Genomic DNA, 12,913 nt, shown 5'->3' with positions numbered 1-12,913 from the left:
CACCTCCCGCTTTGCTCTCTTGGATGTGAAGGCTCTGGGTCCTCTGCTCTCTTACAGACTTCATCTTGGAGTCCCTTAAGATTCCCAGAAAGAGGAGCGAATGGCAGGTACAGATGAAGAAAGCTAGTAGTTTTCCTAGGGCCCAGGGCATCGAAGACCGAGCCTGGCCCCGCTGGCCCTCTCGTCACTTTTCTCCCCGATCCCAGCCCTGCCTTCCCATTACTTCTTAAGGTTCCCAAAGCTTGCTGTGTTCTTTCTTTTTTTTTTTTTTTTGAGACGGAGTCTCGCTCTGTCGCCCAGGCTGGAGTGCAGTGGCACAATCTTGGCTCACTGCAAGCTCCGCCTCCCGGGTTCACGCCATTCTCCTGCCTCAGCCTCCCGTGTAGCTGGGACTACAGGCGCCCGCCACCGCACCCGGCTAATTTTTTGTATTTTTAGTAGAGACTGGGTTTCACCGTGTTAGCCAGGATGGTCTCCATCTCCTGACCTTGTGATCCTCCCATCTCGGCCTCCCAAAGTGCTGGGATTACAGGCGTGAGCCACTGCGCCCGGCCGCTGTGTTCTTTCTTACCTTCAGGACTTTACACCTGCTCTTTATTCCCTTTGCTTGGACTCTTGTCCTTTCCCATCTGTCCCTTCATGGGTACCTCCAAGCCTCCTTTAGGAATAAACTTCAACTTCCCCTCCCTGGCACCAGTCCCCGCCGAGTCCCTACCTAAGCCAGCCATGATATACATCACACCTTCTGGTAGTTGCTTGCTTAATTGTGTGTCTCTGCCACCAGAGTCCAAGCTCTATGGGGACATGACCTTTCCTGTCTTGCTTGCCCCTGCCTAGTACAGTGCCTGCCACCTTGTTGGAGCCTGGTACATATTTGAATTAATTGTGAATGAATGAATGAGTGAGTAGGAATGATTGATGACAGGTGAGGGAAGACCCAGTGCTCCTGATGTGCTGGTTCATCGCATGGACTCGCAATGCACGGTTCTATTGTCCGTGGGATGCCCTGACTGCCATGCGCTTGATGGGACAGCAGGCTCCTCTGGGTTGCTCAATCTGTCCTGGGATTCAACAGGAGACCTCATCTGAGCACCTGGTCATGCTCCAAAGAAGCCTTAAAATGCAAGGTCACTTTCTGAATACCAGCTGCTGGGAAGGAACTCAGAGGGCTCTCGAAAAGCCTCCAGGAGGAGCGAAGTCCCCCCAGTGCAGCTGCCCTGGGCTGGTGGCATCAGTGGTGGCTTAACTCTCTCATCCATCTCTCCCCATGGTTCCCATTTGCGTCAGACTCAGCCTACTTCCAGCTTCTCCCTTCCCCTGGCCTGTCCCCATCTCCCTCACCAGGTTAGGTCCTGGCCCAGTCCGCAGGGCGAAGGTTGCTTTCCCCAGCTCGTGCCCCGCAGTCTCTGGCTCCTGGGCTCCCGGGAGAGCTTCCCCTCTCCCGGGGTGCTCCCTGCGGCGGGGCGGCGGGTCTGGAGGAAGCCGCCGGCTGCGACTGACGTCTCCACCTGCTGGCCGTCCTGACCCTTGCTACATGCAGCTCTCCATCCCCGCCACCGCCACCGGTACTGTTGCTGCTGCTGCTGCTGCTGCAATATTTTATAACAAACGACCCAGAGACCCGGGTAGGAAGCATGCCCAGGCAGATGACACGGCGTGCTGCTCCCGCCAGAATCTACTCACATTGGATGCTCCGAATAAGTTTCCCCTGAGAAAAAGTCCGAGCGGGTAGAGAGCTAACCCTCTGACTGTGTTGCCGTCCCCCAGGGATCCTTCCATGAAGACTGAGGCAGGCCGAGCTGCTAAGAGCCTGCTGACATGACATCGGCCGCAGAGTTTGAAAATGTGGGCAACCAGCCACCTTACAGCCGGATCAATGCCCGCTGGGATGCCCCAGACGACGAGCTGGACAATGACAACAGCTCAGCCAGGCTCTTTGAGAGGTCCCGGATCAAGGCCTTGGCAGGTACTGTTTGGGGCCACAGGGGTTGGAGGGCATTCTCCCAATCACAAGGTTCACAGCCCTCCCCAGTTAGTGTGGATCCTCCGTGTGTGTTGGGTGAGCCCTGGCATGGCAGTGACGGAGACATGTTTGCCGGGCTCAGGGAGGTGGGGGTCCCCTTGGGAGGGAGCACACGCTCTGGCAGCCTCTGCCCCCAAGGGCCTCTGAGAAGCGAGGAGGTGCTGAAGCTGGGACCAGGTGGGGCCTGCCCTCTGCATCTGTCCTGAGTGACCTGCGGCCAAAGTGAGAAGTACAAGAGTCTGGGCAAAGCAGTGTCTGAGGGCTGGACAGCCAGGCGCAGGTACACAGGGCCTCCTGGATAACCCCGATTTCCTGCCTAGGCCTGGAGAGAGGAATTGTCGTCCTCTCTGTGGTCCCAAAAGGAGTGATTGGATAGGAAATCGAGAGCAGATAACATCCTTGCCACTGCCTCAGGAAGGATTTTCTTGATGAAACCTTTCATCCTTAAGCTGGAATTAGATTTTTGCTTAGCAGGTTCATAATAGATCTTTCTCTCTCTCTCTCTGTCTCTCTCTCTCTGTGTGTGTGTGTGTGTGTGTGTGTGTGTGTGTGTGTTTGTGTGTGTGTGTGTGAATCCCAAGAATCGGACCTCAGCCGGTAGGGGGAGGAGAAGCCATTCCTACTAGAGATTTAAGATATTCTCCAGCCCCACCCTCTCTCTCTCTCTCTCGAGGGGGGGTGTGTGTGTGTGTGTGTGTGTGTGAGAGAGAGAGAGAGAGAGAGAGAAGATGGGGGTGGAGAATATCTTAAATCTCTAATAGAAATGACTTCTCCTCTCCCTGTTGGCTGATATCTGATTCTTGGGATTTTTTTTCCCCCAACTCCTGTGCGTATTGCCTCTCTGAACTTGACCCAGGATAACTATATTCCAACCTTAAGTCCTCAGCCAGTAAGAAAGGCGGAGTTGCATGGTGTTGTGTGTGTATGTGTGGGGGCTGGGTTCCTTCCCCTGATCCGCCAGTCAGCAGCCCACATTGGACCTGTTTCCCTCTCATTGACTGTTCCTGTCTTCCACCTTCTAAGAAGACCACAACCTTCCCCATAAACACTGTCTGGAGTGATTCTCCCACTGCCCCCATACCTTATGGCCCAAATTGAAGGTTGCAGTAATCCTCTTCCATCCTCCTTCCCTGCACTCAGCTCCCAGATACCACAGTCCCCGGCTGATCTTGAAGCCTGAGCAGGCCCTGGACCCTCTGGGACCATAATGACCTCACACCTTGGAGTGTCTGGGCTTCTCATTCTGGGAAAGGAATGCTGCAGTGTCTCATCTCCCTTATCATGACAAGGAATCCACTTGGGTCTCACTCATCACCACTGGTGTCCTTGCTCTTTATAGGAAACTCTCTTTCTTCTTCCTTCATTTCCTTCTCACCCTCTTTGACCCCACAAAATTCTCCCTTGGTTTCCCTTGGGGACAGACCATAGCAGTGATCCATTGCTTTTGTATACATTAATTGAAGCCAACCAGACTTGGAACCATTGGCTTTGTCAGTCTGGTTTTACCTTCTTATATCTCTGTGCTGGCTGGATCTAGCTGCAATGACCCTGGTGATCCAGGTGGAGGGAGAGGGTACCATATTCCGTAAAATTTGCCAAAGCAAGGTAAAAGTGGGGACTGGACTTTGTGCAGGGATCCTTTCATCTTTTTTAAGAAACCAAAGTAAATTCTATTTTAATAGTTACTTGTTGTACTCTTACTATGTTTAAAGCTAAACCCCTGGCCAAACGTGAAAGGGGAGAGGGGAACCACAGATGAATTCAATATAGTGTCTGTCTCTCAGGAGTTCACAATCTATTAGGGAAAAATGAACTATGTTCACAATTAATTAGCATGAGAGGAATTAGAGAAGAACTGTAGGAAGAGCACATAAATTAAACAGCAATGAGAGAGCCAAGGAAGAGATGCAGGGAGAATCAGGGAACAGTTCATGGAGGAGGCAGCCTTTGAGCTGGGAACTGAAGGGTGCGTGTGATTCTGGCAGGCAGAAGGGCCCCGGGTTTCTCCGGTTGGCCTGTGTGTGTTGTCGCCAGGTCTGATGAGCTGCTTGGGAAGTTGGTGGAGATACGTTAAAGAGCCAAGCACAAAGCCGGGCGTTGGGCGTGGTAGCTCATGCCTATAATCCCAGCACTTTGGGATGCTAAGGTAAGTGTATGGCTTGAGACCAGAAGCTCAAGACCAGCCTGGCCAACATGGTGAAACTCCATCTCTACTAAATTACAATAAATAAATAAATAAATAAATAATAACTGGGCATGGTGGTGCATGCCTGTAATCCCAGCTACTCAAGAAGCTGAGGCAGGAGGATCGCTTGAACCTGAGGAGGTTCAGTGAGCCAAGATCATGCCACTGCACTCCAGCCTGGTGACAGAGCAAGACTCTGTGCTTAGTGGTCAGTCCTAGGTTGATCAGGAAAGAGCCTTTGCTGACATTGGCTGTGCCTAGTTGAGCCTACGCCTCACCAGGAGCATGCATCTGACTTACCAGAGAATCTGAATGCCCCCCAGGGAGAGGAAAAGCCACAGAGCGTAGAATTGTATGCCTGGGCCTTAACGATTCAGAACATCTGGCCAACAAGTAAACATGCAAGTTTGAGGTCCTTTCAAGATTTTCAAAAAACAAACAACCTAAGTGGTTACTGGCTTCATTCTCCTGAGAGTCCACTCTAGGTGATCTGGGCTTGAGCTAAAGCTTTGGAAAGGTCTAAATAGAGTGGCAGATGTGCCCATTCTGCTGGGTAGGCAAAATGGAGAAAGGGAGCATGTCAGCCTTCCTAGTCTCAAAGTCTTGACTTTTTTTCCCTTTAGTACTGTCACTGGGGCCACCTTAACAGCCTAGGCAGGGGTCAGTCTTTCAAAAGAAACATTAGGGAGCAGGAGCTCTCAGCCACTCTCCCACTCACAGGAATATTAAGGCAAGGAGGGGATTCAGCCCTGAGTTGCTCAGAAGATAGCAGTGACCTGCTTCATAGGTATATGTGGTAAAGTAGGGGAAATTGGCCTGGCATCTCTTCAGAAATGTAAGGTCCTGCGGTGAGGAGGAACATGTCACAAGATCCAGATTCAAGTCTTGATTCCGCCTTTAATGCCACCGCAGTGGAGGATCACTGACTCCTTTTCCATTTTTATCAAATAGGGATGATAGTATTTTCTCAAGGTTGTTGTGAAGAGCAAATAAGATAAAGTTTATGAAAGTTTTTATTAATAATAAAATGCTAGGTGAATGTTAGATAATGTTAGTACTAAGAAAATTCCCCATAGGTGTTTTCTGTCCTTTCTCTTTTCCCAACTTCAGACATTCAAGATCATGAGCTTGGTCTTTTTCCTTGCCTGTTGTACATTGGCCTGTTCCGGGACCTGTTTCTTCCTTCTTAACCCCCACCCTCCTTTGCCTCAGAAGTCTGAGTTGGAAGAAAAAGCCAGGGACCAAGGAAATCAGGCTAATGTTTGTGCTTGGAGCTCTGGGCTCTTTCCCCTTCCCCCAGACCTGATGCCCATGAGATGAAGCCCCATGCCGTGCAGGTCTCTCTCTCTCCATAAGACTATCCAGTCCATGACCCTGGCTGTGTCTCTGCCATCTGACTGGGTGACGTGGAAGGCCCAAGAAACCTAAGGATGATGGTCTCGTCAAATGCTTTTCCAGATGAGACAGTTTCTCTAGGTCCATCTCCATTTAATGACCTATGGTTGGAAGACCTGAATTTGGGTGACTGGATGTGCTCTTTTCTGCCTCTTAAGTAAAATTCCTCTCAACTCCAAAGGAAATACTCCCTATTCTGCCTTTCATACCACTCCCAGGTCTTCCTTCCTGGACCTAAAGAAACAAGCCATCTGGCTAATCTGTCCTCGTACATAAAAACCTGACCTCTCTCCACAATGAATGACTTTCTGTATGAAACTGGGAGTCGGCCTAATAAAATGAAAAGGAAGATGGGTAGGAAAATGTTGCAGAAGGCTCCTGTAAGGGGGTGGATTTGACCTTGGCAATGCCAAGGGGAGGGCTGGGATCCCAGCAGGAATATTTGCTCTGTAGCTCCCTGAGCAGATTTTAGCTTTTTAACGTCAGTCTCTAAACTGGCCGCCTGTCATGAGGTTAAGTAGCAGATAGCCCCGAGGCTTCTTCCTGGGCTGGAGACCATGCTTCTCTCTTTCAATGACTGCCTCTGGCACCTTCCTACTTTCTAGACCTGTTTTGAGGGATTACAGGAAGAGCAGCAACTGAAAAGCCCAAGTTCCTATCCTTCCAAAAGGTTCTAGCCTTCACGTTTCAATAGAAAGGCTCCCCCTATCTCCTAGAGTCCCCCTAATTGTCACACAGCCCCATTTCTTCTCCTTTCCCTTTTCATACTGGGAGCTGCCAGATGAGCATTCGTGGCTGTCTGGATGAAGAATGAAGCACTGCAGGCTGCAGGGAACTTACCAGTCAGAATGCCCGCCCTCTGTCTCCCTCTCCTCGCCCCAGAGGAGGCATCTGCCTGCCTGCCTGCACACTCCTCCCCTCCCCGGCACCTGGGTACAGACTCCAGTGACTCCAGTGAGGACACTGCCTCAGGGTAGATGTGGCCCAGCTGGGAGAGCAGGGAGCGGAGGAACCCCATGGAAAGATGCCCCAAAAGAGAAGCCCTGTGCATGAGCCTCACTCCCCTTTTCTCTCTTCCCTCCCCTCCCTCCTTCCACTCCCCTGCCTTACCCATGCACACAGCTTGGCCTCCGGCATCCTATGTGCCGCCTGCTGCGTGATTTACAGCTTCTCGGCTCACAGAGGCATCTCGGAGGCATCTTGCAGTGCAGGGAGCAGTCCAGAGCCTCCTGCAAAGAGCCTGTGGGAGACACAGCCTTCATGTTCTTTCTCAGTCTTCCTCCTGTTCTTTGGCCCATGGAGCAATCACCAAAGGATAGACTACACAGGGCCTCTCATTTTAAAACCAGGTGTATAGAGATCTGTGTTACCCATTCAGGTTTTGCCTTTACATTCAAATCCAAGTGATGCGGCAAGCTAGAGATGACCTTCCTTCCTGCATTGTCTCTTTGTAGCCTTCTTCCCGGAAGAGAGATGAGGCTGAGGGGTGAGGTTGGTTGAGGACAATTCTGAGACTGCTACAGGACAGCAGGTGCACTACAGCCTGTGTCCCTGCACTCTGAAGCACATAGTTGCTGCCACTCTGAACCTTAACTGTCTTCTGGACCCACTGCGTGCAGGCCCCGAGGTTAAGTTCTGTGGTTGCGGACATTCCTCAGATGCTCCTGCTCCCCGCCCACCTCCTTGGCTGCCAGGAACTCCCCGGGGAGGGTGGTAGAGGCCTTTTCCTGACGGCTGCTGAAAGGGCCTGAGAGTGTTCCGGACATGTTTGGCCTCTCTCTCAGACCCCTTTCCCCTTGTGTACAGGAGGATGCTGATCTCAGGTGCCCCGGTTGCCTAGGAGGGCTTTGTGTCCAGAGGGCGAGTGATTTCTCAGGGAGCAGGGCCTCACCACCCTGGATGGGTATCAGTAGCTTCTCTGTTAAGTTGACAGATTCAGGTGCAGCTGCTGGAGAGCAAGGTGCCAGTTGTCCATGGTCCCCCCATATTTGTCTCCGGATACCTGTAACCAACAAAGATGGTAGTGTCATTAATGGGAGGTTTGTAATGTTTTCTTCTTCTCAGATTTCAAAACATAAAATGGAGTTTTATTTAGAGACTACATATTGGGAAAATGTACTAGCCACAGAAATAGCTATCATTGTCAGCAACCATTTTAATGTCAGAGGGAAAAAATTGGATCCGCAGCTTTCTCTGGGAGGTCAGCCATGGTGAGATTGTCTCCCTGCCCCCAGGCAGGACACAGTGTAGATAAACCTGCCAGTTACCTGTGCAGATAAACCTGCAAGAGATGTCAGCATGCCACCTGCACTGTGTGGCCCAGGGCCGGTTTCCCCTGCGCAGGACATAAAACCTTCCATTGTCCCCTTACCACTCTTGATAAAAGCTATACTTCCTCTCTCAGAACTCTTTACAGAACCAAGGCTGCTTCCCTTCTATGGGTGACTGCTATCTATCATTGTGAAGATGCTTTATCAAATATTAATACACTGAGGTTAATAATAAGACTGTGTTCTCTCCTCCGGCAGTGTAGTCTGAGTGAACCATGTTAATAGCCTCCTCCATCTTTGGGACATTTCTGTGGGATTTGTTCCCAAGGGCAAGCTCTGACCCCAGGCCTTGACTGTGTTTATGGCTCTCAGGAGCAGCCAGCACCCATTCTCCCTGCCCCATGTGTCCCCCACATGCTGCTTGGCTGAGGAGGTGCCAAGGGTGTTGTTTTCAGAGCATCTGTAGCAATTTTCCATTTTCCCTTTATAACATGTCACTGAGAGAGAGTGACAAGGAGGCTAGTAGCAGCTGAGTCTCTGCGAGCATTTTACCTCCAAACCCTTTGGCCTTCAGACTCGGGAAAGTAGATCAACCGGAGAGTCTCATTTTACAGTCTAGTGAGACAGAGGTAGATCAAATAATCCCACATGCGTCTATATGCATAGACACACATGCACGGCAAATTATGACAAATGCTATGAAGATTTGCTGGGAACTGTAAAGTTTGTAACATAAACTGCAGCTCAGTTCAGGGGATAAGCATGTTTGAGTCAGAGCACAGGGTCGGTGGTATTGATAGGAGGGCAGGCAGGGGCCACCTCACAGGCCTGGTAGGCCACCAGCGTTGCCAAGGTCCTGGGCAGGAAGCAGAGGAAAACTCAAAAGGGGTGGCTGTGGAGTTTAAGGAGGGAGTTCTTTGCAAAACAGTGGTGAGGTTGAAGGGTCCAAGAGAGGGAGCATTAGCTGTGGGCTGCAGGACAGGAGCTGAGCCTTCAGTAGAGGGTGGAGGGTAGGAGCTGCTGCCAGCCCATCAAAGTACTTTCAGCAGGAAAATGACATGGTTAGATTTGGGTTTTTAGGGCTCGCTCTGACTACTAAGGATCACCCTCTGTAGGGAGAACGGGTTGTGGGGAGGCTGTGCAGAAGTCCGGTAAAGAGAAGATGCTGTTTGAGTTAGCTTGTTACCCATAGGTGAGGAGAAAATGGTCTACCTGGCAATATCACTCTTCTGTCCTCCTGCCTCTATCGTTAGGGGACCTTGATCAAGTCACTCTTCTGCTCCTCGGGGCCTCTTTATCCTCACCTGTAACACCAGGGGCTTGAACTAGATGATGCCCAATGCTCTTCTAGCTCTGACAGTTTGAGCAGAAGCCACCTATGGAGTGGTATTGACAATGTGTTTCTTTACCCTGAACCATGTAGCTTTGGTTCCTGGCCTGGGGAAGGGAACTGATCCTTTTCAGCAAATCGGTGCTTCTCCAGAAACTCTCTCTCTGTTCACTAAAGGCATCACCTAGGCTGAGGCCAAGTCCTGGACTGTCTTGACTTTTGCAGCCCCATGTTCTCAGAGAGTGTAATCTCTCTCTGCAGCCACCACCTGCATGCAAGACAACCATGCCTGATATTTGTGCAACTGCTTCATGTTCTAGCTGCTTTTGTTCAGGTCATCTCCATGACTCTTCACCCACTCTGTGAAGTGGGCAGGGTATAGCTGTTGTCATCTCCCTAGAGATGAGGAAGGTCACAATGCCAGGAAGTGGCCAGGACAGGACTAGGATCCCAGGGCTTTAAAGTCATCACAGCGCTGCTTGGGCTGCAGCCCGCGGACCCTACTGAATGTTCTTCATTCTTACCTTTTGTACTCCTTTGTGGCCCCCCGAAAATGCCCCTTCCCATTTTTCCTTCCAACACCAGCCTTTTGAGCCTCCTGCCTCCTGCCTCTCCCCTGTCCAGTCCCATTTACACAGGACAGTTAGAATCTTTGTCCTCCAGCACACTTTCAGGAGGTGCTGCTTTACTTAGGAACCTCCGGGCTGTTATGTACCTGGACTATAATGTTCACATTCCCTAGACTGTCCTGCAGCTGCCTTGCTCTGGATAAATTCACTGCTTCTCACCCCAACTCCCAAAATCTGCATACATGTACACACATGCACACACACACATAGGCACTTGCCCGTTGCCACCTGAGGGGCTTTGAATATGACCTCCTTTTTCTTCCCTGCCATTCTAAAACCATTATCATTTTTAAACTCCAGATGAAAACTAGCCTTCTTCAAAAATAAAAAAACTTTTTGATTTAAACTGGTCTACGATAACTTGTTTTCTTTTGCAATAATATAAAGATCATATTTTATGTAAAATGCAATAAGAGCTGGACACAGTGGCTCATGCCTGTAATCCCAGCATTTTGAGAGGCCCAGCAGGGAGGCCAGGAGCTCCAGACCAGCCTGGCCAACATGGTGAAACCCTTTCTCTACTAAAAATACAAAAAATTAGGTGGGTGTGGTGGCACATGCCTGTGATCCCAGCTACTCGGGAGGCTGAGGCACAAGATTTGCTTGAACCCAGGAGGCAGAGGTTACAGTGAGCTGAGATCCCGCCACTGCACTCCAGCCGGAGCGACAGAGGGAGACTCTGCCTCAAAAACATAAATAAACAAATAAAAAAGCAATAAGATACTTACTTCGATATCTTTTTAACATTTTTGTTAACAAGAATATATATTTAATATAGAAAATATGAGAAAAACAGATAAAGAAAAGTAGAGATTTTGTTAATGTCTCATATAGACATTTTAATTTCTATAGATGTATGACTGTATATGACTGTATAGGTCTGTGTATATATTGTTATCTATAATAGTATAATCTTAGACCCTCTTTCATGTAGCAATATGCTATGAGTATCTTTTCATGTCAGCAAACATGCAAATTATTTTAATGGCTATATTGTCTCCCTTTGAATTACTATACCCCAAGCTCAGCCTCCCAAGTAACTGGGACTATAGGCATGCACTACTGCACCCAGCTTCTGACCACTTTAAAATCAGTCTTATGGGCTTTATTCTTGCATTTGCATCTTAAGATATGTAGTAAGCATCCTAAACTTCCATCTTAGAATCACCCCTAGCTATGTTGCAAATCCTTAAGGGTTGGGGAAATAGCTGTTCACAAAACCAGTGTGATGAAAGTTGGTTGAAAGGAAAATTCCTCTCCAAACTGGTTAAACAGAAACAGTAGAATTTGTGTCATCATCATTTATGATGTGTCCCTGAGAGTCTGCCCCATGCTAGGCTTTATTGTGGATTGGCATCTGTGTCATTGAGGTTTGCCACAAGTTCATGGCTGTTAAAGTATGGCTCACTTGGCCGGGCACGGTGGCTCATGCCTATAATCCAGGCACTTTGGAAGGCCAAGGCAGGCGGATCACCTGAGGTCAAGAGTTTGAGAACAGCCTGGCCAACATGGTGAAACCTGGCCTCTACTAAAAATACAAAAAAAAAAAATTTAGCTGGGTGTGGTGGTGCGTGCCTGTAGTCCCAGCTACTTGGGGAGGCTGAAGCAGGAGAATCACCTGAACCCAGGAGACGGAGGTTGCAGTGAACCAAGATCGTGCCACTGCACTCCGGCCTGGGTGACAGAGGGAGACTCCATCTCAAAAAACAAACAAACAAACAAACAAAAACAACAACAGCAAAACAAAGCATGGCTCACTCTGGTTCCCTAAGCTCTTGGCTTCTTGGCATGAGAAGGAGAGAAATCGCAAGTTGTGAACCTGCAAAGGGCTCAGCATGAAATGACTGTTTTCAGAAGACTCGTGGTCCATGAGCCTCCCTTGGTGCCTTTGCTCCTACTTGTCTTTCTGACCTACTAGTTTTACCTGTAGCTTAAGGCTGTGAGTGACTGAAAATGCAGACTTCCTCGAGATAGAAACTTTTTTTACTTTTCATCTATTAGTCCTCAGGGTTTATGAACTTTATATCCTATTTTTCTTTATGGCATCTGTCGTTTCGTATTATAAAAGCAATATATGTCCATTGCAAATATTTTAGAAAACACAGAAAAGAAAAAAAAAGTTATCCAGCATTAGGACATAGGTTTGAAAATCTTAATTTTCCCCCAAAATACATTACAATATCCTTTCCTGTCATTGAAATTTCTTTAACAACCTTAATAGTATCCTCATTAATATACCAAAATATTAAATTATCCCTTGTTTTTGATTATTTTGGTTGCTATTTTCTATTCTTGAAAGCAAATTTTTTTTAACAGAAAAAGGAGGGATAGGCACAAAACCCTCAAGAAATGTAATAGAAAGCCACTGAAGCAATAAATAGATGGACCCAGAAATGGGAGACGAAGCTTCCAAAGATAAGATACTTCAACTTTACCGTTTGGTTTAAGGACGGCTCCTATTTTTAAAACAACCCCACTAGGGACTTTTGATGGTGAACTTCCCAGATGCCCGTGACATCAGGGGGTGAAGCAGGTCCTGGAGTGGGTGGGGCTGGCGGCTGGTGTGCTGCTAACCAAGAAGGGAGGAGGGAGGACCCACGGGAAGCCTGGCGAAGGAGTAACACAAGAAACAGACTGAGCCGTGACCCTGTGGGGAGACATTTATGCTTTAAACCCCCGTAGAGAGTATTCAGAGGGCGGAACCTCAGACAGGAGCTGTGTGGGGGTCGGGGAGGCAGAGCGTTCCTTGCTCCTTACAGACCTCACTTCCCTTTTGCATCCAGGGGCCAGTGCTTCTGCCATTGGCCTTGCTCTCTCCTTTTCACTTCTCTTATGGGCTCAGGTGGTTAAAGATGCTTATGATTTTGGCCTGGTGAAAAATCCCTAAGGCAGGAAAGCACACAAAAGGAATGAGGCTATCTTGGAAAAAGGAAGAAAGGAAAAACATATTAGTATTTTCTTTAGGCTGGGCGCGGTGGCTCATGCCTGTAATCCCAGCACCTTGGGAGGCCAAGGCAGGCAGATCACCTGAGGTCAGGAGTTTGAGACCAGCCTGGCCAACATGGTGAAACGCTGTCTCTA

At 49.0% G+C, this 12,913-nt stretch overlaps 1 protein-coding gene across 1 annotated transcript in view; it reads left to right on the top strand.

The window, feature by feature from the left end:
• The first annotated feature begins 1,754 nt into the window (after window positions 1-1,754).
• SPTB (spectrin, beta, erythrocytic) overlaps window positions 1,755-12,913 on the top strand; it is a 76,713-nt gene continuing 65,554 nt past the window's right edge. Inside the window, exon 1 of the mRNA XM_011978309.1 lies at window positions 1,755-1,966. Coding sequence (XP_011833699.1) covers window positions 1,819-1,966 — 148 coding nt within the window. The 5' untranslated portion in view covers window positions 1,755-1,818. The remainder of the gene's footprint in view (window positions 1,967-12,913) is intronic.

This window comes from Mandrillus leucophaeus, unplaced genomic scaffold (genome assembly GCF_000951045.1).
Source record: "Mandrillus leucophaeus isolate KB7577 unplaced genomic scaffold, Mleu.le_1.0 Scaffold192, whole genome shotgun sequence".
NCBI lineage: Eukaryota > Metazoa > Chordata > Mammalia > Primates > Cercopithecidae > Mandrillus > Mandrillus leucophaeus.
This window is presented reverse-complemented; position numbering and strand designations above follow the sequence as displayed.